General features: G+C 31.7%; 1 protein-coding gene across 2 annotated transcripts in view; it reads right to left on the minus strand.

Moving 5' to 3' along the window:
- LOC132154406 (transcription factor E2-alpha-like) overlaps nucleotides 1–27,658 on the minus strand; it is a 36,816-nt gene extending 9,158 nt beyond the window's left edge. Inside the window, exons 1-17 of one of the 2 annotated variants that reach the window (XM_059562948.1) lie at nucleotides 27,108–27,658; nucleotides 24,636–24,774; nucleotides 23,722–23,785; nucleotides 16,155–16,225; nucleotides 14,771–14,831; nucleotides 13,397–13,428; nucleotides 13,205–13,313; nucleotides 11,433–11,491; nucleotides 7,825–7,915; nucleotides 6,863–6,963; nucleotides 5,452–5,596; nucleotides 5,301–5,362; nucleotides 4,098–4,170; nucleotides 3,920–3,984; nucleotides 2,772–2,924; nucleotides 1,330–1,441; nucleotides 864–990 (exon numbers count right to left, since the gene is read on the minus strand). In XM_059562948.1, the coding sequence (XP_059418931.1) occupies nucleotides 864–990; nucleotides 1,330–1,441; nucleotides 2,772–2,924; nucleotides 3,920–3,984; nucleotides 4,098–4,170; nucleotides 5,301–5,362; nucleotides 5,452–5,596; nucleotides 6,863–6,963; nucleotides 7,825–7,915; nucleotides 11,433–11,491; nucleotides 13,205–13,313; nucleotides 13,397–13,428; nucleotides 14,771–14,831; nucleotides 16,155–16,225; nucleotides 23,722–23,785; nucleotides 24,636–24,689 (1,379 nt within the window). In that variant the 5' untranslated portion in view covers nucleotides 24,690–24,774; nucleotides 27,108–27,658. The remainder of the gene's footprint in view (nucleotides 1–863; nucleotides 991–1,329; nucleotides 1,442–2,771; nucleotides 2,925–3,919; nucleotides 3,985–4,097; nucleotides 4,171–5,300; nucleotides 5,363–5,451; nucleotides 5,597–6,862; nucleotides 6,964–7,824; nucleotides 7,916–11,432; nucleotides 11,492–13,204; nucleotides 13,314–13,396; nucleotides 13,429–14,770; nucleotides 14,832–16,154; nucleotides 16,226–23,721; nucleotides 23,786–24,635; nucleotides 24,775–27,107) is intronic. The other variant, XM_059562947.1, reaches the window with a different exon arrangement.
- Nucleotides 27,659–27,799: the final 141 nt, after the last annotated feature.

Genomic DNA, 27,799 nt, shown 5'->3' on the forward strand with positions numbered 1-27,799 from the left:
TTTAACTAGCAATCAAACATTTAGAATTTAATTTTCTGTTCACCAAGGCTGATTTGATCAAAAATACAGTAAATAAAAGCTTTAATATTGTGAATGGTGAATTTTCTGTTCACCAAGGCTGATTTGATCAAAAATACAGTAAATAAAAGCTTTAATATTGTGAATTGTCACAAATACAGCTGTTTTCAGTGTGAACAATTTGTAAAATGCTATTTATTTCAGTGATGCTCCGCTGTATTTTCAGCATCATTACTCCAGTCTTCAGTGTCACAATCCTTCAGAAATCATTTTAATATGATGATTTGCTGCTCAAGAAACAAGCATATTATTTTTGTAGAAATCATGATACACTATTATTCAAAGGTTTGGAGTAAATTAGAGACACTTTTATTCATCAAGGACACAGCAAATTGGTTAAAAGTGACCGTAAAGACATTTATAATGCTTTCTTTTGAACTTTCTTCAAAGAATCATGAAAAATAAAATGTATCAGTTTCCACAAAAATATCGTGCAGCACAACTGTTTTCATTGATAATAATCAGAAATGTTCCTTGAGCAGTAAATCATCATATTATTCTGATTTCTGAAGATCATGTGACACTGAAGACTGGAGGAATGATGCTGAAAATACAGCGGAGCATCACAGAAATACATTACACGTTAACAGATCCACACAGAAAACACATTTTAAATGTTAAAAAATTCCACTCTTTTACTATATTTATAATTAAATAATGCAGACTTAATGAGCAGAAGAGATTCTTCCAAAAACCTTTTAATTTACTTAATTATTTCAAACTTTTGACTTGTACTTTGTTTATTTCTCCTGGAACTAAATGAAGGTTTGCTGGGCGGCAGGTACCTCGTTCTCGTGCGGCTTTTTCCGTCTTTCTTCTCGTCCTCTGATTTATCTCCAATAGACAGGTTCTCATCATCTTCCTTATCCTCTCGCTTTATTTCAGAGCTGGAGGAACGAGGCAGAGAAAGACCTGACAAACAAAAACAAGATGAGATTAGCAACAAAAAATGCTGATCACGCTGTGCGACAACAGCACTGTGAAACCATTTTAAAGGTGAAGAGTTTGATTTTTGGATGTTTAAATTATACTTTAATGTACATTCATGCATTTGGAAAATGCTTTTATCCAAAGTGACTTGCATTGCATTTAAAAGTATGCATTTTATCGGTTCATGCATTCCCTGAGAATCGAACCCATGAACTCATTGTTTCTAACACCATGTCGGTGTCTGAAAAGCATGCATCATACAATAACCACATCATTCATGAATCTCAATCAATCAATTATAATTCAAAAAGCAGTACTGACTGGTAAAGGTGTCGGACTGAGAAGTGGGCGGAGCCTGGTGGGGGGCGTGGTGTCCCTGCAGAAGAGCACTGGACTGTGGCAAGCCTGCGGCATCATCACTGTGATTTGACATCTATAGGAAAGACGGTAAAATGATCAATAATTATTTGTTGTCATTACATTTTCTCTTGCTGAACAGCAAATTTAAAATTAGTTTTGATGGCAGTTAATTGTTTTGACAGTCTTAAACTAAATTTAGAGAAGTGTTTAATGCACCCATTTCAATTATTGTTACAAAGTTAATAATTAATTTGATTAACACTGTTTTTGATTTTTGATAAATATGTATACAATCACAAAACACAATCCAGAAACATTTAAAATGACAACTGTGAAAAAATAAAGCATTAATTCTTAGGGCACTATTTATTGTTATTTATTTATTAATGATTAAATTGTTAAAGTATTATGAATTCAAATTATTACACATCCTTATTGATTATTAAAATAATTGTATCTTTAAAAAACAGAATAAGTAAAAAAAATTATACTTAAAAATGCTTAGATAACAAAAATTGTATTTAGCAATTTTAAAAAACTGGTGAAAAATAACCCTGCTGTCATAGGGCCCTAAAAATGTTTTTTTTTTTTTGTAAAACTTTTAATGCTTTGTAAAATGTTTAACGCTTTCAAATTGCATTTTTAATTTTTGTAAAGCTTGTAAAAATTTTTTTATTACATACGTTTAAGTATAAGTTTCAAGATTTCATTGATTAATCATGCTTTGATTACTATACTTTAATTTAGCAATTCATGACAAAATAAAACTGCTTTCATAGAGCCCCTAAAATGTAATTTTGTTAACTTAATGCTTTTTAAAACGTTTAATGCTTTCAAAGGGTATTTGTAATATTTGTAAAGCTTGTAAAAAATTTTTTTTAAGTTTCATGATTAAACATGATTTGCTTACTAAAATTGAATTTAGCAATTAAAAAAATATTGTGAAAAAATAAAACCGCTTTCATAGGGCCCCTAAAATGTATTTTTTTGTAAAACTTTTAAATACTTTTCAAAGTGCATTTGCAATTTTTGTAAAGCTTGAAAAAATAGTTTTTAAGTATAAGTTTCATGATTTCATTGACTAAACATGATTTGATTAGTAAAAATTAATTTGGCAATTAAAAAAAAAATCTTGAAAAAATAAAACTGCTTTCACAGGGCCCCTAAAACATATTTGTAAAACTTTTAATACTTTTCAAAGGGTATTTGTAATTTTTGTAAAGCTTGTAAAAAAAAATGTTTAAGCATTCGTTTCATGATTTCATTGATTAAACACGACTTGATTACCAAAATATTATATAGCAATTAAAACAAATTAGTGAAAACAATCAAGCAGATTTCATGGGGCCCCAAGCAGGCATCTCACAAGGGCTGGAGACAGAGGCATGTAAACAAACACTCACCAGGCCGGGCAGACGGCTGATGAGCCCGAAGGCCTGACTGATGGAGCCCAGAGCACCAGCTGGATGTCCGCTCAGTAAACTGTGCATGTCTGCGCCCACTGCATGATTCCTCAACACATGCAGCGCTTCACCCAGACGGTCATCCATCTTATTCTGCAGAAAAACACAGATTACTCAAAGTTTATCAAATGCACAATGAGACCATATGCAACAGAGACTGGCAACAAAGATGTTATTTCTGTGAGCCAAACAGAGATAAGAGGAAAAAAATGTAGAATACATTTTTATCAAGCATTAATACATTGATGCATTTAGCAAACGCTTTTATCCAAAGCGACTTACATTGCATTCAGGCTAACAATTTTTTCCTAACATGTGTTCCCTGGGATTCGAACCCCCAACTTGTGCTTGCTAACGCAACAGCCTTTAAAACAAAAGTTAAATTTGCTTTTCAGATGAGATACTTCGATAGATTTTATTTATACGTTTTATTTCCATATTTTCAGTTTTTTCATTAACTTCAAAGTTTTAGTAATTTTGTTGTGTTTAGTGTTGCATTTAGCAGTTTGTCTAGTTTTCATGGATTTTTAATTCAGTTGCCATGCAAAGTAGATGAAATAATTAAAATAAAACATTTTATTTTAAAATATTTTTACATAAGGTTTTAGTCTTAGTTGAACTATATAACCCAGACACATTGAACTTAATAAAAAAATAAACAAAATTTGAATGTATTGGTTGAATAATATATTGAAGCAATGTGCAACCATTAAGTAAAAGTTGATTTATTAAATATAATGAAATGCACTAAATTATGATAAATATAGTGATTTTGTATGATGTTCATAATTGATTTCATATATATATATATATATATATATATATGTTAGTTATCATCATCATTAATATAACACAACTGGAGCATTATGGATGTTTAAGTGTATAATAACATCTGGAACCGTAAAGTGAAACCTAATTCGTTAAATGCAGCAAAATACTACAAGATAAATTAGAAGTCTCTATGCATGTACTGCAAATATTGCTCATAAATGTGCGATGTTTCTAGAAATATGATGCATGCATACATCACGTGCAACACCGCTCACAGCTAAATGTTTTTAATCTCTAGGTGATGAAGAGGAACGTACCGCAGCCTGCAGTCCGGGCTCAAAACTGGGCTGAGAAGAGCCTTTGGGCCACTGAGATGCAGAAGCTGAAACACAAACACAGACGTCAATACAGCCTCGGTGCGGATCGCACAGCAGATGGCACTACAGAGCCGTTCACACACACGCACGCACACACACACACACACACACAACCCACCAGGAACATTAGAAGGAGAGCCCACAGGAGTGGAGGGACTCGAGGAGAAGCTGTTATTGTCAGAGGGATATATCTACAGAGCAAGAGAGACAACATTCAGTAAATGGTTGAGCTGCAAGAGAAGCGTAATTGATGTGTTTATCAGTACGTGTTATTATAAATACATTTTTCAGTATGAATCTCCCAGACTGTCCACAATGATCAGGAGTAATATATATATATATATATATATATATATATATATATATATATATATACACATGCATTTGAGTGTGTGTATGTGTGTAAACTTTGATTTATGGCTCCAGAAAACATTATATATACAAAATAAATTATTTCTGTTAAAATTTATTTTCATGAAGTTCACAAAACAGTGTAATGAAAATTTTGTGCTGTAATTTGAGCCGCAATTAAATTAACATAAAAATTTGTCTCAATGCTATTAGTGGTTTGGAATACATTTCGAGATTGAGAAAATGTGAAAAAAAAAATGTATATATATATATAATAAATACATTTGTTTATGTGTAATAGTATTTAATAATAATGACTTTAATTGAAAAATCAAAAATAAATAAAAATAAAATAAAATATAAATAATAATAATAATAATTTCAGTTAGGGGCCAAGGCAATATTTCTTTTTCCATTTAAGTTGAATTACATTTCTTAAAACTGAAATAAAAATTAATGTATAAAAAAACCTTAAATTAATTAAATGTCTAAATATGTAACGAAGTAAAAAAAACAAAAATTGAAAACTGAAAAATAAAAATAATTCAATATATATATATATATAAAAAAAACCACTACAATAATTTGTGAATAATTATGCATAATCAAATTATTTATGTTTAGTCAAAAAAACTGCAATTCAGAAAATTCCTCTTCTTGTCATTCCTGTGTGGCACTGCCAACTTAAAATTATTTAATTATTATTAATAAAATAAAGACAATTCTTAAATTCAGAATTTTCTAAAATCATGATTAACAAGTTGATAATTAGCCAATAAAAAAAAATTACAAATAAAATCTCCCCTAAAAATCCATGCAGTACCAACACAAAATTTTAAATAAACAACAATTCAATAAACGTATAATTAAGTCATATTTCTAAATGATCGTCCATATCAGCCTCTGGTTACTCCAAACCTCTCTCATCGCATTAATCTGCAGATGACACACTGGAAAACCCCAAACTCACCGAAGCGAGAGCTTTCCCGATCTCCGCGCCGGAGCTGCCTGGGTTTCCAGCTCTGCTGACTGCTATCAGAGATTGAAGTTTACAGGTGAATGTGAGTTACTCAGACACACTGAAACGAGAGCAGGTCACAGGGTGGACACAGGACTCTTACCCATGATGCCCTCGGTGGAGCTGATGGGCGGCGTGTGGTTGGGAACGCCGTATCCAGCCGACGCCGGGTGGAAGCTGGTGGGTAAGTTGACCTCGCTCCCGTGCAGAGGGTAGTTCTGCGGTGAAAGGGGCAAAGGCTGGCGCTTCTGCGGATGAGACACAGACATGCAATTATTCAGCAGCACGTTTGCAAACATCTTCTTATATCTATTGAGAGCAGGTTCAACATCAGGAATGTTCCACTGCTTTTCCACATCGAGGTCTGCGGTAATTAAATGCATTTTTTTCTGTGGTCACTGGCTCATCAGAAAGAAAAAAAAACATCTTGGTGAGGTCTCCAGGACTTATTTTTGACCCGATGAATCGGAGATCATGACCGATCAGACACAACTAAGCCTGTTGCAATTATTAAATAAATGCCTGCTCGTTTGCTATATATATATATATATATATATATATATATATATATATATATATATATATATATATATATATATATATAAATAAAATGTATTTTCAAACATTAATCATTATATTAAAACAGTTTCTAAATATTTAAAATATTTTTTATACATTTATAACTTTATATAACATAATTTATATGATTAAATATATAAATCTATAAAAATGTATATTAAAACATTTACAAAAAAAAATTATAAATTTGTTTACAACTGAGAAGTTATCATAAATGATAATGATGGCTAAATTTGTAGTATTATATATTAATATATTTATAATTTGTTTTAATATAAATTTGTATATGGTTTGTAAATATATTTAAAATGTGTGTTTTAATATACATTTTTATATTTAAATATAGCATGTATAATAATGTATATATTTAAATATATTAATTTATATTAAAACACAAATTATTGATGTGTGTAATAGTCATTTATTTTGGGGGAATTTGTTTTATGCATTAAAATATTTCCCCCAAAAAGAAATGACTTTGAGACACATCAATAACAAGAGACCTGAAATACCAAAAATATGAAAATATTCTAAATTTAGCCATTTATTAATTATTGTTATTGTTATTTTTTATGCTTTACATTTATATCTAGAAATTAAAATACATATATAATGATATATTTGAATAAAAATAAAAAGTTCTCCAAAAATAAATAACTTCAACAAATGTCAATGCATTTTCATAACTTTTATACATTTATAATTTACATTTAAATATTCACATGCCTTTCTGTGATGGTCTTGGATTATTGTAAACGTTTCTGTTTTACTGAACCGAAGAAATTTATATTTAAAGGTGTTAAGTGTATTAATCTTATGCTTTAAGCGACAACCGAAGGATTTCGTTAATCACAGTACTTTGTCACATTTAATGCATGAAAATAGAATGTTATTATTTCTTAGACATCAGCCGGGTTCCTCAATCGTGGGCTCACCTGTGTGTTTATGGAGGGGAACGGAGCCTGCTGACCGATGTGAGGAGAGTTACTCATGACCGGAGGATAACTGGACTGTCCCCAATGATCCGGAAGCCCATCTGAGAAACCAAATCAACATGTAATCCAAAAGAAACCAGCGGGACGATTAACTGTAAAATTACTGCGAAAGAAGCAGACACTGACATTGCATTAGTCTGCTTATTACACGCCCACTTATCAAATAAACAGACATGAAATATTGAGTTTAACTTATTTTATGTGATTAAAAAAGACCACAGTGATATGCAAGACATAAAACTAGAATATATACCTCAATATTTATGTATTTGCACCAGCATGAACTTACAATATTAAGTCTGCATGACTGCAAAGTCCATTAATATTTGGTATTAAATATTTGGTAAAAATAAGTTTGCACTAAATTAACACATGAAACAATCTATATTAAGTGTTTATTGAAAATGCATGAAATAATGCATTTGAAAAAGGCTTAAAGAAATAAATACAATGTGAAATTCACAATATTACTAATCACAAACAAATTACTGCAAAAGATATACAAATAGCAATGAAGGAAACGTTTAGTTTCAAGATGCACAAATATTTGACCACAAAATACCAGATTTTTTTTTTTTTTAAATATTATAGCTTTTTTATATTGGACATATACCTCAAAAAATGTATTTTCTTTAATATAAATTTGAAACATTCAATCTGGACCAAATGTGCATCATTGCAAAATCGATTCTGATTAACAGTTTTCCACTAAATGAATACAAGACAGATAATAAATATGTATTGCTTATACAAAATACATGTAGCAAGAAGGCAGGAAAACCAAAGGTCATTAGTTATTTTAAGTGATGCAAATGAAGTGATAATTATTGCATCAAGATCAGTGTGGTTTACGATATTACTAACATTGCCAAAAATCACTCGGACAGAAACTACCCACATACCCTGCCAGAAAGAGCCTGGATAAAGGTTTGCAGCTTTGGATCCGGGGTATCCGGAGCCATCCTGGTTATAGTCCTCACAACCGGGATAAACCTGCCACACAGAAGAAAGCAAAGCTGGGATTCAGGTCAGAGTCCACCAAAGGCCTGTGATCGTCCACTTCTGCTTTAGCTGCATTACGTGTGCATGTGCTATAGATTAGGAAATATTCATTAAAAAAAAAAAAACCCTGACTCAAGGGAAAGTCCAAAATAATGACCCCAATAGGAAAGCAGTGCCCAAAATAACTTTTGACATTTTAATGCCAGTTACCATCATTTTAGCTATTTACATATTTTAATATATGCATTTATGTATTTATAATTAGAAAAAAAACTTAAAAAAAAAATCACAAATATTTATACATCTAAATATTTTTCTAGTCAAGAAACTGTATTTCAAAATTTCATTCTTAAATATCTTTCTTTGTATTATATTTATAGTTACAATTTTATTAAAATATAAAATTTTTAGACAGCTTTAGTTACGTGGCAAATGTTTGTAACCATTACAATAGAATATAGAATATTACCTTTATTTCAATTTTTTTATTTTATTTTTAATAAAATAGTAACACACACACACACACACACACATATACATACATGTATAATAACAATATTTTAACAAAAATATTAATTGTTGCACCTAAGTCAAGAAGAAATTACAAAATTACTCATCTAGCATTTTGTTGCATTCTCCAACCAATTTTTACTTATTTTTCATTATAAAGAGTTCAATGTGAGTTTTGATGTTCAGGCGATCCACCGTTAGCTTGAACCTCTTGAGTTTCACACACAAAGGCACAATGTGAAAACACTTTATACTTTGTTGTTCGCTAAAACGAAAGAAACAACAACGCACGCCTGTCTAGCCATGCAAAGGTGTTAATATAATGAACATACGACCAAATTACAAGCCAATTAAACACAACAAAGGGGTCAAAAACAAGCCACGCTCCAGCGATCTGATGTCAATGCTGGAGAAATCCAAAGAAAAGAACCACGTGAAATGTGTGTAAATAAACGACGCGAAATAGAAGACGAGAGAACGAAGGAGATGCATGAACACAAGGAAGAAATAAAGAAAGAAACGGAGAGAGAGAGAGAGAGCGATGCATTCTCAATTACAGAGCCATCTGGCCGTTCCTGGAGAGCAGCCAACAGCACAGACAGCTGGAGACACGGAGAGAACCAGGAGGAAAAATGAAAGGAAAGAGAAACAGATGAACAGATGAGGGCAGGGAGAGTAAAAATAGAGGCACTATAAGAGAGCCACAGAGACAAGACCACCAATGTTCAGAATCTTAGCGATTTAACAACACACAATGCATATTAAATGCAAATAAAATGCATGCTTTAATGTTTCCAATAACCTTTGTGAAAAATCCATCGTCGCTCAGAAATGTAGCAACATACTTATTCTGACATGTACTTGTTAAAATACATAAAAAAAATGTGATCAAACTGAATTGTATTCTATTTTAAAATATTAAAAATATTTTGCAGGCAAATGAGGAAAAACTAGCGGTTTGAAGGATTGTGGAAGAGATTTGTAAAGATTTATAATTAATTTAATTAGTATTTTTCAATCCATAAAATTAGTCTTTTTAATGTCATCTAATAATTATGGTTCTAGTGTGCGTGCGTGTGTGTGTGTGTGTGTGTGTGTGTGTGTGTATATACATATATATACACAAAAAAGGCAAGATAAACAGTATTATGATTACAATATAATTTCAATAGACCTGTTACAATAGTTTAACAAAAACCCCAACATACAAAAAATTACATATTAAAACCATAATAATGGCAATAGTAATAATAACAGTTCAATAGAATTTTTTTAATTTAATGGATGATAAATTCTAAAATTATTCCAGGAGAAACTTTAAATAAAAAAAAATTTAATTAGAAAAAAAACTTTTAATTATTATATTTTTTGTTGGTATATGAATTATTATTACGGTGAATGACATTTTATTGGAAGTTTCTGTAAATATATGTGGAGGAAAAACTACATTTTATAATCTATAATATTAAAATAAACTAAAATTAAAACCATTAAAAGAAAAAAAAAACATTTTTTATTAATTAAAATAAAATACACATTAACTTAAAAAATAAAATATAAAAACAATATAAAATAAAATAAATATTATTTACTATATTTATTAAATAAACTAAATATATTTACTTTCTTACAATATAAAAAACGAATATAGTTTTTTTTTTAAATAAAATAAAATAAATGTTAATTTAATAACTATATGTCCATTTGCTGTTTTTAAATACTGTGAGTGAAATTAGTAAATATTGTCAAATATTCATATAATATTTATTGAATGCATATTGTATAATTACTGTTTTCTGGAAATAATTTGCACCATGTAAAAATAGCACAGTTAAAAAAAAAGTCATTATTATTATTAATACATAAAAAAATAAATATATTATAAATGTTATTATAAACACTATAAAATGTATTTTAATTTCTCTCTCTCCAAAACAAATACTTTAAATAAACCATTATTCAGAACAGGAATTAAACACATGCATATAGAAAAAGCGAATTATGGTTGCATTTATTATAAAAAAAAATAAAATAAAAAAAAAAAGTACAAAAATAACAAATAATAAAAATACGTTTTAAAGTGAACCAAAACGTTGGGAAAATACACTATACATTTACAAATGCTCTTTGCGCATGTTTTATATGCTTGATATTAATTGCATTATATAAGCAGCTTTAAAAAAAAGTCAACATATTTAAGATGATAAAAACGTGTTTTATTCCAAAATAACATTTATTTTTTAATGCAATAATGAAATGTCTTGTCTGGGGGGTTTTTTCCTCTCAACAATTCAATTTTGCCCAGTGCAACTAATTATTACTGTATATTTCCACACAATATTCACTTAATTCAATCACAAAATGTAAACACGGTGAAATTCAGACATTTAAATCTAAATGATCATGCACTCACCATCATGTATGGTTGCACGCTTTATGATCTGCATTCTCCACATTAATAATAATAATAATAATAGTAAATCATATTCATTGCTCAAAAACGATGTGAACGTGGCCTACGAAGACTCAAGTATTAAAAACTCACGTTATAGTGTTACTAAAAGCTGGTTATCATAGAGTAATATGTTAAATTGCATTTATCGTCTCACATTTCACTATGCATTGAAAACGAAAAGGAATGAATTCAGCAGCCCTGCTCGAAACAGGAAAAGACACAGGAAGTAGAACATGCACTATTGCCCACGGCAACCCTCCAAGGCCTCGTGGGTATTTAATAGATGAGCGTTTTGTCCATGCATGGATTTTAAAAAAGGAAGGGTGTTATGACTGCATGCGAGCATGAATGCACGACTGCATACACAGCAAACGCACCCATAAGAGAGAAAGAGAATCTGTGCACGCTACAGTATGCGTGTAGTATGTGACAGGAGCCCTACAGGAAGTGCACGTGTGTGTGTGTGTGTGTTTTGGGTCAGACTGACTTCACGTGGCATGATAATCCGGGCTTAGACACTAATGAGTGCACGTCAACACTCACCGAAGACACAGATGACGGCAGGCCAGAAGGAACCTTCCGGATCTTCTTGGGCAGTGGATCTGAAACAAAAGCCTTTTTGGTAAGCCTTTTAAACGCTGATTTATACTTAAGGTGATCAGTCGACATGATTGACAGGCAGATGCACACCAAGACACCTCATGCTTTTCAAAAACCACACACATTCGTCACACACAAAAGCATCATGCATGAGGGAAAAAGAGCACAAAATAAACCCTTGAAACAATAACACACACATGAGATGTTGAGATATAACCCATATTGTGATATTAGCTGCTAGTGAGAGAAATGCGGTTTAAGTTCATGATACATTCATTTACTGTGAATAAAATCACTCAAGCAGTCGGAAAAAAAGCTCAGTGGCGTACCATTTGAAAATAAAGAAACTAAGATGTAAATATTAGTATTGTGGTTTTTTTTATATTTTACCGTACAAATTTTAAAACATTTACTATTTTGTTTAAAATATATACTAATTAGTAATCATAATATAACAAAATATACTTTAAATAAAAATATATATATAAATATAATATACTTAAACTTGTTTTACTTGTCATTTGTTTAGTTTAAGTATCAAAACAAATACAGAAGTTCTAAAAATTCAAATTAAAGTGAAAACAGACAACTATAATTCTTAAAATATTTAAAAATCATTTCAATATACACATTTGTTTAGTTTAACTTAAAGTACCAAAAACACTAAAATTACACAAATAAATAAAAAAAATAAAAAATAACAACAGAAATACTACAACTAAAATTTAATTCTACATTTAAATAAAAAAAATTATAAATAAATAAAAAAGAAAAGTAAAATTTAAGTATATTATATTTTAACAAAAGAAATACAGAACTAATAAACTTTCAAGAGAACAAAAAAAATACTAAATTTTTATATTTTCTAAATTTTAATTAAAAAAAAGTATAAAAACAAAATACTTCAATTTATTTTACTTTTCATTTGTTTCGTTTACGTATCAAAACAAATACAAAACGAATAAACTTTCAAATTAAAGTGAAAACAGACGACAATTATTATGAAAATAATTAAAAATATTTTAAATAAAATGTACTTATACTTAATTAACCATTTTATTTTAGCAATATTTTTTTATTTGTTTAGATAGTTTTAAATGGATTTAGTTATTTAAGTAAATAAATAAACTAAACTAAGAGAACACGGAAAATACTAAATTAAAATTATTAAATCTATAAAATATTTTTTTTTATATTGAATTGGTCAATCAAAATATATTTTTCGGCCTTAAAAAAAAATAAAAAAAAAAAAAATTATATATACATACACATAAATACACACATATATATATATATTTTTTATTTTTTAAGGCAGAAAAATATATTTTGATTAACCAATTCAATATAAAAAAAAATAAAATAAAATAATATATATATACGTGTGTGTGTGTATGCATCAATGCTATTGTAGAAAATTTGAAATACTGTTACTTTTTTGTTTATATTTAGAATAGATTTTAATTTAGTATTTTCCGTGTTCTCTTAGTTTAGTTTATATATGCAATCCCCAACATACTCACTCACTTCAGAATTATGTATTTATTATATAAACAGCTATTCGAGTTATCAGGTTAAAAACTCCTGTATTTTTCTAATACATGAAAAACAAGGGTTTATTTTGCACTTATTAGGCTAGTGGTTCTCGGCTACACTGAACTAGAAATTCGTTTTATACAACCATCCAGTTTAAGTGACGTCATACACACATTGCTCACCTAAACTGGAGTCAGCGACCCTCCGGCGATGAGGACTGTAGAACTGAGAAGAGACTTTCATTCCCGGAGGAGAAAGACCATCGCTAATATCAGCGCTCATGAGCTGCGGCTAAACACAGATAACACAGAGTTCAGTGAAAACAGACTCCAGGAGGAAACCAAAACCACTCAACTACTAAAACAGTTCATTACCTGTGTGACGGGGTATCCTCGCTCAGATTTCCCTGCAGAACAAACACCAGAAACTCTTACACTGAGCCAAACACATCACGCATTACACCAACAAACATGAAGCTGAACATGTCGACATGAAGAAGCATTTGTAACGCTCTTAAACTGCGTGATGCGGCGCATATCTGAACCAAACATGATTCTTGATGAGAAAAGGCAGGAATAGATTTATTTATCCTTCTGAAACTGATTGAATAAAGTTAGATTGGTTTGATTTCATGTTGCCTTAACTAGACGTTATTAAACTAACATTACAACCAATTAATGTATTAAAACTTCTCCAGTTTGATCATTTCAATTATTCAATTTAATTATACTTAAATGTAAAAATTTAACTAATTGTGTGTATATATATATATATATATATATATATATATAAACATTTTTTATTTATTTATTACATATAGTTTTTTTAAATGTTATTATATTTAAATTGTGTGTGTGTGTGCATATATATATATATATATATATATATATGCACACACACACACACCGTTATTACAGTAAACAAACAATAAAAAAACTGTTGCAAACAAAATAAACATTAACTGAAATTAAATATTAAAAAAATAAATAATTCATCTAGTTGCCAAGGCAACATTCTCATATTTTTAATTTAACCTGAATTAACCTAAAAAGCTAAAACCAAAACTATTACACAAAAATAGAAAACCTATCAAACTAAAATTAAAATGAGAAATATAATGAAACCATTTCTCGTATAATATCGGTGTTATTTTAGTATAATTGAGATACGCTTATAATTCTGTTTAATATTTAGGTATTGTTTAATATATTTATATAGCAGTATACCTGAGGTACTAGTGAACCTGTATTACACTGAATATGAGAGGAGCGTAGACTGTGATTTATTCATTGACTGATAATGTTGGGCTGAAAGGTTGCTGGACTCCATCTGTCTGCGGTTGAGGTGCGCCGTTTATGGCTTACAGACTGGACACAAACAACAAATCGTCCCATTATAAATGCCTAAGTGGCAATTAGTTGAAAAGCAACCCCCACACGGCTTTAAAGCCCAGCGAGGGCCGGTTAGGAGCGTGGATTAACCCCCTCCACATCCCCAGCGTGATCTAAACCTGCTCAGGACTGCAGGCAATGCATGGGTTAAACTTCAGAGGCTCATCAGCTGTGGAAATGAGGTCAGAGAGGATGCAGATTTTTTCACTTACATGCAACAACAAAGAAATGCACCTCATCCGTGAGAACGTAATCTACAATTATAAAAATCCACCTCCTGATGGTATAAATTGAATACGATGGAATCAAAAATGATGCTGGTAAATGCTTCGACATCCTAGTTTTGCGTTAACTCACCGTCGATCTCTAAGTTGTACATGCCGTCATGCTCAGGGTAGTGATGGCCGTCTCCATACAGCTAATACACAAACACACACAATAATACACACACACAGTCATGATCAGCAGAATCACTCAGAGCTTATATTGTGAAATATCAACATGAATCAACCAGTTTACTTACAAGATCTACTGGAAGTAAAATATTGTAACTTAAATGTATAATATAATTTTATGTACATAAAAATTTTTTTTTTAATTTATATATACACACACACATATATCATATTTATATCTCTATTAACCTATTCAATATTTATTTAAATGTTAATATAAATTATATTTAAACGTAAATAACATTATTAAAGAATATAGTTAAATATAATTTTAATATACTGAGTAAGTGATATAAAGCTATACATTATTTTATTGAATAATATACATTTTTATATTTCTATTAAATTAAATTAAAATAAATTCCATGTTATATTTATATTTCTAGATTTATTTAAATATAATATTTTTTAACTGAATGTTTTTTTAAATACACTATGTTAAAAGCATATTTTTATTATCATAACAACATTAAAATGTAGTCAAAACTATATATTGTTAAATGTTTAACCTTAAAAATAAATTATAAAAATATTTCACATTTCTAACTGTATTTTTGATCAAATAAATCCAGTAAATCATCATATTATTGTGATTTCTGAAGATCATGTGACACTGGAGACTGGAGGAATGATGCTGAAAATACAGCGGAGCATCACAGAAATACATTACACTTTAACACAGATTCACACAGAAAACGGTTATTTTACATTAGAATAATATTTCACAATTTCTAATTGTACAGAGAGACTTTCAAAAACATACTAATTGTTGTTTTTGAACATTAGTGTTGATAAAATAGCATACATTTATAATGTCAAATTATATACATCAATGAAAAATACTGAACAAATCCTGTTTAGTATTAAGCTTCAGAGAGAAATGGTCATGAACAATGTTGGCTCCTAAAATTACAGGCTTCTTGTTTATGAGCAAAATAGGTCAGAGAGAGAATAGGACACATCGTTCACACACGTGATGCGTCTAACATTCATGAACCCTGACAGGTGAGAGATCAGAGATACACACGGCAGGTAAACACGAGGATCGCTAAAAATGGCCGGCTAATCTGACCTACAAACACACGTCTGCTGACCTTCCCATCTCCAGCTACACGCAAGTCTGCTTTAAACAAACCCTCACGAGACAAAATAAGAGACATCCTGATGAGGACGAGATATTGGGTTTGTTTCCTTCAGGGATTAAGGTCTGATGGGAACACGATCTCGTTCACTCGTTTCTGCATTTGTTCAGTGTCTGCGTGTGATGTATTTGGGGGATTTCTTACCCGTGCACCAAACGAGGGACCGTTCGCTTCTCCAGAAGCCCAAGAGCCGGAGCCACTTCTTTCATCCAAAACTGAAAAACACACAAACATCGTCAACACTTAGAACTAGACATGCACCGATATCCAGTAGTTATGAATTTGACATTAGACATGCTAGTCTAAAAACACGATAAAGCTAGGCTTTATACAGCCAATAAATAGGCCTATACGAGAAATATATTTTTATGAAAAACGCAGTTTCGGAAATGGCAGAAAGCGAAATCCTATTTTTCTTAAGGATTATTTTATGCACAAAAGGTTTGTTTTTATTGTGAATGTAAATAAAATGGCAAACCGTTTACAATTTCGGTTTATCTTTATGACTAAAAGGAGAAGTTGCTTCTACTGATAAACGCAAGTGTTTGCGCATTTAACTGAACGTATTAATCGCTACATATGATCATTCAGAAATCAATTCTAACATGCTGATTTGCTGCATTTATTTGATTAAAAACACAGTGAAAAAATTTGAAATATTATTACAACTTAAAACAGCTGTTTTCAATATGAATACATTTTAAAATATAATTTATTTGTGTGATCAAAGTTGTATTTTCAGCATCACTCCTCCAGTCTTCGGTGTCACATGATCTTCAGAAATCAGAATAATATGCTAATTTTCTGCTCGAGAAACATTTCTGATTAGCACAGTTGAAGAAAGTTTAAAATAAAATACAGGTTTTTAAAATGGGTTATCTACCTCAGCTTTAATGAAGTATACCATATGCTACAAATAATTTCAATGCATTGCAGAAAAACAAATATGTTTGTGCAAAACTACAAACTGACTCATCAGTGGTTTGCAAGCACGACTCGTAGAGTAAAAATCTCTGTATTCTTGCCCTGAGATGAGTTTCTTAAGCCTTTCTCACACAAAGCTCCTGAGACACAACAGATTTTGTTTGTTAAATCGTTCTCACATTCTGTGTTTGCATTATCAGCAATACCAGGTCAGCTCGATGGTTGAATCTGCGCTTTGTTTTGCGTCTCAGTATCTGCCATCTCACCAGCTGATGTGTGATTAGACATGTCAACCAAACCTCAAAGGTTTCGAAACCACAAACGTCAAGCACAAAGGCTGGAAAGCCGCCGAACGGAAGAATTTTAAAGATCGACGGAGCAGAAATTTCCCTGAAAAACCGTCTCCCCCTTAACACTCGCAAGCATCTCTGGAGAGAAGCAGCTTAATTGTGTGCTGATTTGCATAACTGTGCATATTAATGAGGTGTCTGCTTATGAATATTCATAATTTTTGTTTTGTCGTCTAATTAAAAAGGGGGATGGGGGGCGATCATGACAGCGCTGGCGACGGAGCGGAACAGGAGTACAGCGGACAAGTGAATTACGACTCGAGAGCCATTGCTGTGAAAAACCGTGATCCGCAAAATCAATAAAACAACAAGAGAACGCAGCAGCGACGGAGCCGAACCTACAAAACAGGAAAGAATTATTCAAGCACCGCTGAGACGAGCTGCTCGCACACAATGAGGACGGAAAGTGCATTAAGAACGGCGTTTATAACAATGACTGGACTGACTTCCTGTGGCTAGCCGTTCGAAGGGTCAGCTGCGAAACAGAGCGAGACTCCTACTGAGACGGCATCCACAGAATGACCAAGCACAGCTTTATTATAGATGCTCTTTTATGCTTTATAAATAGTACAACAAAGACAGAAAATAGGAAATGGTTTTAAATTCAACACTAAATATATATATATATATATATATATATATATAGAGGTAATCAATTATTTTTAAGTGAACGCTTGAGGATTAACGGAATCAAAAAGCAAAAATATGCATTTAAATATCAATATTATCTTAAATGCATCCAATATCAACTGATAAGCTACAAAATAAATAAAAATTAAGCGCATTATTTAAACTTTAAGACTGATCACGATTAAGGTAAACAAACCGTAAAGTAGATAAAATATATATATATATATATATATATATATAAAATAAATAAATAAATATATAAAATAAATAAATAAATAAATATAAAATAAATAAATAAATATAAAATAAATAAATAAATATATATATATATATAAAATAAATAAATAAATAAATATAAAATAAATAAATAAATAAATATATATATATATATATATATATATATATATATATATATATATATATATATATATATATATTACTTATGTAAAACCAATATTAATTTATATGCAATGCAAAAATAGTTAACCATGTTAATATCAATATTGTTCAATATTACATATGAACACACACACACACAATATTAACTGACATGCTACAAAATAAAGATTAAATTAAAATATTAGATTACCTTAACCGTCATCAAGAATAGATTAAACGAAAATGTAAACATGGGCAGTTTAATATCAATATTAGCTAAAACTATATCTAATATTAATCAATATGCTACAGAATAAATAGATTAAGTGAATTCTTGATGACAGTTAAGGTAATGAAAAAGTTAAAACCTGGCAATTGAATCAATATTATCTTATATATATATCCAATATCTGAAATGCTACAAAAATAAAGATTGTGTGTGTTAAATTATTCGATTCATTTAAAAAAAGTCATCAAGCGTTCACTTAAGGGTAGGAATGGGTACCGAGAACCGGTATTTTTTTCGTAATTAGTTATCATCTGATTGTGCTAATACTGTCAAAAACACACAAGGTCTACATATAAACAGTTAATTATGAATAAAGTGAAAGTAAACAGGCAAGAGAGAAATGAGTGCGTGCATCTCTTAAAGGAACAGTACTACACATAATGCAGCTTGTTATTAAAGCGATACTTCACCCCAAAATTTAAGTTCTTTCATTATTTACTCAGTCATGTTGTACCAAACATGTATTAATTTGTATTTATTCTTGTGTTGAACACAAAATAAGATATTTTGAAGAAAGTGGGTAAGCAAATAGTTGCTGGTCCCCACTGACTTTGATAGTAGGGAAATAAATAAATAAATAAATAAATATGAAAGTCACTGGAGACCAGCAACCGTTTAGTTTCCCACATTCTTCAAAATAACATTATGTTCAACAGAAGAAGAAACTCACTCTCAAGTTGTTTTAAACCCGAATGAGTAAATGAAGACACAGTTTTCATTTTTGGGTGAACTATACCTTTAATTATAACAAAATAAAACACAAAGAGAAAAATAACTCCCTGCTCTTGACTGAAGAAGATTAATACAGCAGCAATAAAACTACTTTAAATTAACAACTTCATATCTTTTTGCACCAAAAAGTATCGATAAGTATCGGTAAGCAGTATCGGTATCAAAATGTAAACGATACCATCCCTACTTAAGGTAATCGAAAAGTAAAAACAGGCAGTTTAATACCAATATTATAATACATATCCAATATTAACCAACATGCTACAAAATAAATACATTTTTAAACTAGTATATTGTGCATCCCTAGATAGGATGCTGTCTATGCAGGCAGTGAAAGGCAAGGCATCTCATTAGCTTTAGGTAATGTGACGCAAGAAATTGTTTTCATATTTCAATAAAATTATGAAGACTTTCCACACAAGGTGAACAGATGAGTGCAAGAATGTGTATTAATAGCAGTAAGTTTGGTCAGATTTGATCCTGATCATGAGAGTTTGAGGTAAAGAGGAAGCGAGATTGATATTTACAGCGATCCGTGGCGGGTGGGAGAGAAAGACAGAGATGAAAGACAGCTAATACTGTGAAATATGGCGCGAGAAACAACAGGAGGTCGATGACATATCAGCACAGTATGAAAAAAAACTCAAAAATAGAGGTGATTCATATTCATAAGCGCCCTGAATATTCACTCCAATTAACCGAACTGATTGCTGAGAGCAAAAGAGAGAAATTCATTCAGAAAAATGCTCTTTTCCTCTCCAGACAGTCATAAGAATCTCTTTATATTATGAGACATTCCCCTCCGCACCTGAATAAACAAAACTTTGCTCCGCAGGCCCAATAAAAAGCGTCTGCTGCGTGTTTGAGCGTCTAATGGTTACAAGCCGATCCACAGAGGCCAGCGACCTCTCCAACTCACAACCACGCTTGATGTACACCGCAATTCAGATCCAGAACAACTATCAAACAAATCAGAGCGAGGTTTAGAAATGATGTTCTCACTCAGACACGTAAACAAAAAACACTCCTGAAGGAGTTCAGATCAGTCTGATGTTCACTTGTTAGAGCAGTTAAAACAGCACTGATGTAAAACGAAGGATTTCTTTCAATCAGAGGAATCCCAAGTGAACCAAGTGTTTAAATGAATAAAAACTAAATATATATAAATAATAAAGACAATGCATTTCACATTGCATAAATCAAAGAATGCAGAAAACAGGTCCACTGTGTTTGATTATAATTTTTTGACAATGGTATTTGCATTAAATCATAATTAAAATTACATAAATTTTAATAATTAAAATTAAAACAGAAAACCAATCACAGGACACAAATAATTTTTTTTATAAATTAAATTAGTTTTATGAATTGAACTGATCAGAGACTATAAATTATTAAAATTTACTTAACTAAAACAAGATAATATTAAGACAATATTAGATTATACTAAATAAGATAAATATAATTAAAACAACAATTAACGTGAAATAAAAGGGCAGCGCTATTGAAAAAAGGTTTTATGAATTAATCTGATTAGCCATTCTTTTTAATTATAAAAATTTATTTAAACCAGTAAAACAAGATCTATCAAATTGTAAAATCAAATCAAATAAATGTAAAATAAATAAAACTCAAAATAAAATGTTGATGTCATGTCATGAGCGAATATCAAATAATCGTGAACTATTGAAAATTATCAAGTAAATATTTTAAGTATATACACTTAAAGAACTTCAAGTAGGCCTAATATATGAAGTAAAAGGGTTTGATGACAAAAACATTTAGGAATATTAGGATATTTAAGATATTTGGTAAACGTCCTACCATAAATATATCAAAACCTAATTTTTGATTAGTAATATGCATTGCTAAGAATTCATTTGAACAACTTTAAAGATGATTTTCTCAATATTTAGATGGTTTTTGCTCCCTCAGATTCCAGATTTTCAAATAGTTGCATCTCAGACGAATATTGTCCGATCATAACAAACCAGACAGCAATGGAGAGATGATTTATTCAGCTTCAGAGGATGCATACATCCCAATTTTAAGAAATGTACCTTTGTAAGGTACCATATATATATATACACGGGTGCATTCTGTATCAGAGATCTAGAGATTTGATCAGTGAGAGCAGGTTGTAGTTGATGAATCACGGCAGTCGAGAGAGTCATGTTGTGTCATCCTGAGCTACACGCTACCTGCCCGCACAGACACGCTAATTACACGCCACAATAGAGGCGTTCAACACAGCCACAGAAGAGTTTCTGTCCCGAGGGGATCGTGAGCGAGTCTGTGAGCTCACAGTGACTCAGGACACATACATTCACACACAAAGACACCAGAGCTGTAATTATGAGGAGAGAAACACCGAGCCGAACGAGTCACACTTGAGTCACGGGCTACAAGGGTCCCAGATCACCAAAACACTGCGATCAGAAGACAGTCTGTGAAACAAACACCATTCATTACTAGCTCTCGCTCCAGGTGACTCAGAAGCATACCTCTGCTTACTTTCATTTAGTCTGCATATCAGAAGTCTTCGTGTATTTAATATTGCTCTTGTTATTAATGTTTTATTTAGCAGAGCTTTATTGCTTTTTACAGCATTTAGCTTCTTGCATCTAACATTTTCAATCAGCTGTTTGATGAGTCAAAGGAACTCAGCTGCTGAATGTCGTCGAAAAGCTGAACTTTTCTCTACTGCACAGGAAGATGATTTTTCTTTCCTATTCATGAAAACTCTTTGCATTTCTCAGTATTTTTAACACAAGTTCTGCTGTTATAAATATCACACTTATTCTCAGTTTCAGGTGCTCAGTAAATGAAACTGTGGCAACTGAGACACGCAAAAGGCCCCTTCAAACTTCAGAGCAAATCCTTCTTCTCCTTCTTCTCATTTGTGCCAAAAAACACGATAACCTCCCGCTCAAATCAACACAGAATGTCAAACGATCCACTAATGACTTAACTTCTTCAAATTCATGGTTACGTAAAATGTTAGCATTCAGAAAACATGTATAATTAATTGAATTAAGAACTACTACATTTTTAGGGCCCTATGGAATCATTTTTATTGTTTTCCCAAAAATATATATTTTTTTCCTCACAAATTTATTTACTGTTTAAGATTCCGTTATAATTATTTTATAAGATTTCAGTAGTTAAAAAGCATGTGTAATTAATTGAAATCATAACGTATAAAAGAAGAACTAGTAAAAGTTTTAAAAGAAATTTTAATTTTATTTTTCCCCATATTCATCAATTTAAATAATTAAAAAGTGTTTAATCATTGTATAAAATTTTAACAATTTAATTTATAATTTTTTTCTGTTTTTATTTTTCTGGATTCATGATTTAAAACAAACTTCTTATAAAAAACAGTGATGATCAAATAAAGGCATAAAACGTTTTTAATATTTTAAAGTTAATTGGAAAGACTATTTAAAGCATTATTTTTATTTTGGCAAATAAAGTGTGCAAATATTTCTTAAATAGTAAAAACTTCATTTTAAAAATTTAAAAATTTATTTTATATTATCATTACTACTTTTCTTAGAATATTCTACTGCACACCAATCATATATTTCACAATTCACAGTAATGCGTCACAAATTCCTCAAGTTAAACCTAACTTTTATTTTGGCAGGTTGGCTTGAAGACAAACACACACAACAAGCAGACTTCACATTAAAAGTCCTCTTGCAGTTTAATACTTACAGACACAAGTCCATATCGCAAATTGATAAGCCCTATTTTTTATTTTTTTTTTTGAAAATTTGCCAAATTGTGCATTATACACTTTACAACTAGCAGGAAAATACATTTTGTGTTTCAGATGAATACAAAATTATACACAAATAAATAAAACCCCTCCACTTAAGTTAAATGTGACACTGTAAAATAAAACAGCGTTCCTTCTAAATTAAAATCACGTGACTGTAAACGGCAAAAAGTCACCCGAACATATTCAGTTTGGTCAGATTCACCCAAAAACCTCGGATTTCCATCAAAAAGAATCTGATTTCGGACTCCGCTCGGGTGCAGAGCAGAAAGGGGGATGTTTTGCATGTTGTTTTAATGTTTGTTGACATTGTTCGCAGGGGTGAGAGGACGACTATCATTTCCCATCATCCCCTCCTCCCTCGTGATGGAGGGGCGACAGCTGAGAACATGAAACAGCGAGAGAGAATGACGAGGATCAAACAGGCCTCGCAAACACTCGGACTCTAACGACATCGACACGTGTGCAGCGAAAGAATGTTCTACATGCGGGATTTAACATGTTAAAATCCATCTGCAGATTATATCAGATTCTGTGTACCCTGAACCAGTCGTTTCTATAATCAGAGTAGCAGTAACAAAAGTCATGTTTGGTGTTAAGATGAGCAAATTTAAAAGTGCCTACCATACTGACTGCTGGGTAAAGTAGGGCCTCTGTTCTTCCCGTTCGACACAGGAAGAGGAATCAACTACCGAAGAGAGAACAAATGATATCAGCTGAGAAATAACAACATTAATAATAATAATAAAAAATACATTATAGGCACATTACAGATCTTTTACATCATAGTTGAAAAATAACATTTTTTATTATTTTTTTTTCACACACACACACACACACACATATATATATTTTTTTTATATATATATATATATATATATATATATTATTTTTTCCAGGTTTGCAAATTATTATTTTTTTTAATTTACATGTATTCATTTAGCAGACACTTCTATCCAAAGCGACTTACAATATTTTTGTTTAATTAAACAGTTTATTTACTGAATAATCTACCAAGTAATTAAATTAATAAAAGTTAACAAATTAAGGAAAAGTGTGTAATCTTAAAAATATATATTACTTGAAACAATACAAATGTTAACTGAATAAAATTTCTAAAAAATGCAAGGTAACATTTATCACTAATTTAGTTTAGCATGATGTACTAAAATAAGCTAAAACAGTAAATACTATATCAGTGTATATAAAAAGCAAAAACTATTAATGGCAAAAATACATCAAAATTACTAAAACTAACTAAAATAAAAGTGATTAAATATATAACTTTTTTTTTAAATTTTAATACAAACACAGTAACACAAGTGTATATTCACACACAAAAAAATTCAAAGATATATTTTTTCTCCATTTACATTTCCACATACATTTCAATTATGAAGCAAAAAAAAATTTCACTAATAAAATCACGTGCATGGCCTGACAGTTATGACAGTCTCATGCACCTTATTGCATTTCACACTGCTTTACATTTGATGTCAACTACCCATGGATGTCTTTATTAAAAAAAACAGACTTACAAGACTGAAATCCAGCAGGTCGTTCAGCTCCATGTCGGTCCCCACCGTCGCCATCCTGGTCCTGTGTGCTCTTGATCTGCTTCTCTCGCTCAAATGTCTCTCTCTTTCTCTCTCTCTCAGCTCAAACAGGTTTATGATCCTGCAGGGAAGGAGATGCATAATGGACAAACGTACTTTCAGATCATCTATATATCTCTGGGTCTAGTAATTAAATCGGACATGAATGCGTATGATCCAAAATAATCGGGCTGCTGCTTCCATCTGAAGAACTACTCTACATTACAGACCGGCTTTAATAGAGTGTTTTCCCAGAATGCACCACATCTGAACTCGGTTAACCACCCAAAAGAGACCACCTGCGATTCTCCAATCCAGACGCTTGAGAAATAACCACCCACTTACCCACACCTAGACTACGGGAACTAGTTAGTTAACTATGATTCCTGGAATTAAACAATGTTTATTTCTACACATACTAGGGTTGCAAACTTTTATATGTAGCTTTTTTTGTTTTAATTTCTATGCAATACATGCATTTGCACTTGAATAATATGCTTTGGGAAGACAGATGTCATGTAACCAGTTCACCAGTTAAAACAAAGTGCTGTGATTTTACACTTTTCCTTAATTCATGAAGCAACTTATCAGCACTGCATCACACAGACACAAGAAAAGTGAGAAGCCTTATCCAAAAATACTTTCGTCATCAGCCCCGCGCCAATAACACCTTCACTGGAATCATAATCAACACCTCCATTGATGATCAACAGGTAGATGACCGTGAAACAATAAAGATCACAAATACTGCAATGAAGCCAGCTCAAAAAATTGCTTTATTTGGCATCTGGGATGCACAGTTTACACTGACAAAAGAACATCGAAAAGATGTAGCAAGGTAATGTAGTATGATTATACGGTGCCGATTTTGAAGGAAGTCTCACCAAGGCTGGCTAAGGCTTAAATCAGTAATATTGTTAAATATTATTAACTGTTTTCTATTTGAATATGCTCCGCTGTATTTTCAGCATCATTCCTCCAGTCTTCAGTGTCACGTGATCTTCAGAAATCATTATATAATGATGATTTACTGCTCAAGAAACATTTCTGATTATTATCAGTGTTGCACACAGTTGTGCTGCTCAATATTTTTTGTTAAAGGGGTCTTTGATGAATAGAATGTTTAAAAGAACAGCATCTATTTTATATAGAAATCTTTTGTAAGAATATATATGACTTTACGGTTGCTTTTGATCAATTCAATGCAGCCCTGATCAATACAAGTTTAATGAATAGTAATAGTAATATACATGGAAATACCATGGTTTTGAGGGTAAATACGATTGGACATAAAATACCCAAAACTACTACACCATTTTTGAAATTACAAATGTAGACACCATGGAATTTTAGGCTATACATTTCAAAAGAGTGGGTTAAATTATGTTTATGGGCATGTATTTATTTTCACTTGAACTGATGTTTTTGACATTTGTGTTACATGGCATCAGTGTGTGACCATCATTTGGAGTCGTTTTGGGCATATGTCATGACTTGTTGTATCATGGAAATATAAAAAAAACACCACATGAACATTCAGCACCACTATGTATACACAAACACATATATAAAAGCTCCATCTGATACATCACTGCACCATTGAATTACCACAGTGCTTCTAGTTTCTACAGCACGTGCAACTGCAGCATTAGAGATCTAACATCAAAAGAAGAAAATAACCCATAGGACTCAACACAAGCATGATCAGCAACAGGCCGAAAACACATGAAGACTTTAGGCCACGTTCACCCTAGACCCCCCCCCCCCACCCCCAACCTCTCCAACACAAAGAAACACACGGTCCTCGACACAAAGTTTGAAAACTACACAACGACCAGAAACACTCCATATGGGAGAATAAAGATAATGAGAGCATGCAAACACCTAAACTAGTTTCCCAGACAGGAAAAGATGGGAAAGCCATTCCCGAAAGTGGAAAAAGGAACAGTTATTTCTTCAGAAAACTAAAATAAACAGACCAGGACATTAGAAGAACTGCAAACAGGAGGAAACTAACACCACAACAAATGCAAAACATTTCTCAGATGACTTAATATTAAACCCAAGTGCAAACTTTCATCTGTTATAACATAAAAAAAAAAACTTTAAATTCGCGCATTGCAGAAAATATGCACGTGAAAGAAGTGGTAGATGTCTAACAAAGTTGTAAAAACAGAGCCACTGTGGTAAAAATGAGCTATACGGGGGTTTTAAACTTGACATTGTTTCCAGTATTGAACAAAGAAGCCGTTTCCTCTGGACTCGAACCCCGCACACACACACCGAAGCACATAGACAAAACACTTCACACACATTTGCCGTGAAACAAAAGTTAATTAATCTCAACAGACGCATTAAAGTCAAAAACATGCACGTTTTCGAGCGTAAAATCCGACAAACGTTGTAAATACTCACCGTTTCTCACGTCAAGCGCGCGGCATCCAGCGGGAGAGAAACGCGCTTCAGCCCGAGAGGAAAAACACAAAAGTTGGGGGACAAAAATTTCCCCCTCCGCGTCTCAGATCCCGCTTAATCACGGTGTAAAACGCCTCCTATTTCCCAAGAAACACGAACAGTCCTCGTCGAGAGTTGTTACAATGTAACCGCGCTCAAATGTAACTCTGTTTAGAGTTATATTCTAATTCTTCTGAGCGCTACAAATGTAACATCTCATCTTCCGAGGAGACATTTTAGCACCGTCCACATTGTCAGCTGCAACAGTGTATCCGTCCGCGCAGAGGGGAGACGTTATAGCGGTGTCCGATTTCAAACGCCCAGAAAACTAGGACTGCGTTTATGACGCGATTACTTTGAGATTTACCGTACACTCAACATAAATAAACTGCGAAATAATGCGGACAATAGTATATCTAAATTTATCGTGATATGAGAAGGATTTTGCTGTAAAATGCGCCGTACTAGACTAGCGCGCGGAATGAGACGACGCACCGTTAAAGACCGACGGACTGAGAAACAGTGCGAAATGGAGCGATAAGACCCACCGAGCCGGCCAATAGGCTTCCAGAACATTTGATTGACACATTCAACGGCCAATGAATATCTTTGTAACACTAAAGCCAGCCCTCTCTTCCCTGCACCCTACCTAG

This window comes from Carassius carassius, chromosome 12 (assembly GCF_963082965.1).
Source record: "Carassius carassius chromosome 12, fCarCar2.1, whole genome shotgun sequence".
NCBI classification, from domain to species: domain Eukaryota; kingdom Metazoa; phylum Chordata; class Actinopteri; order Cypriniformes; family Cyprinidae; genus Carassius; species Carassius carassius.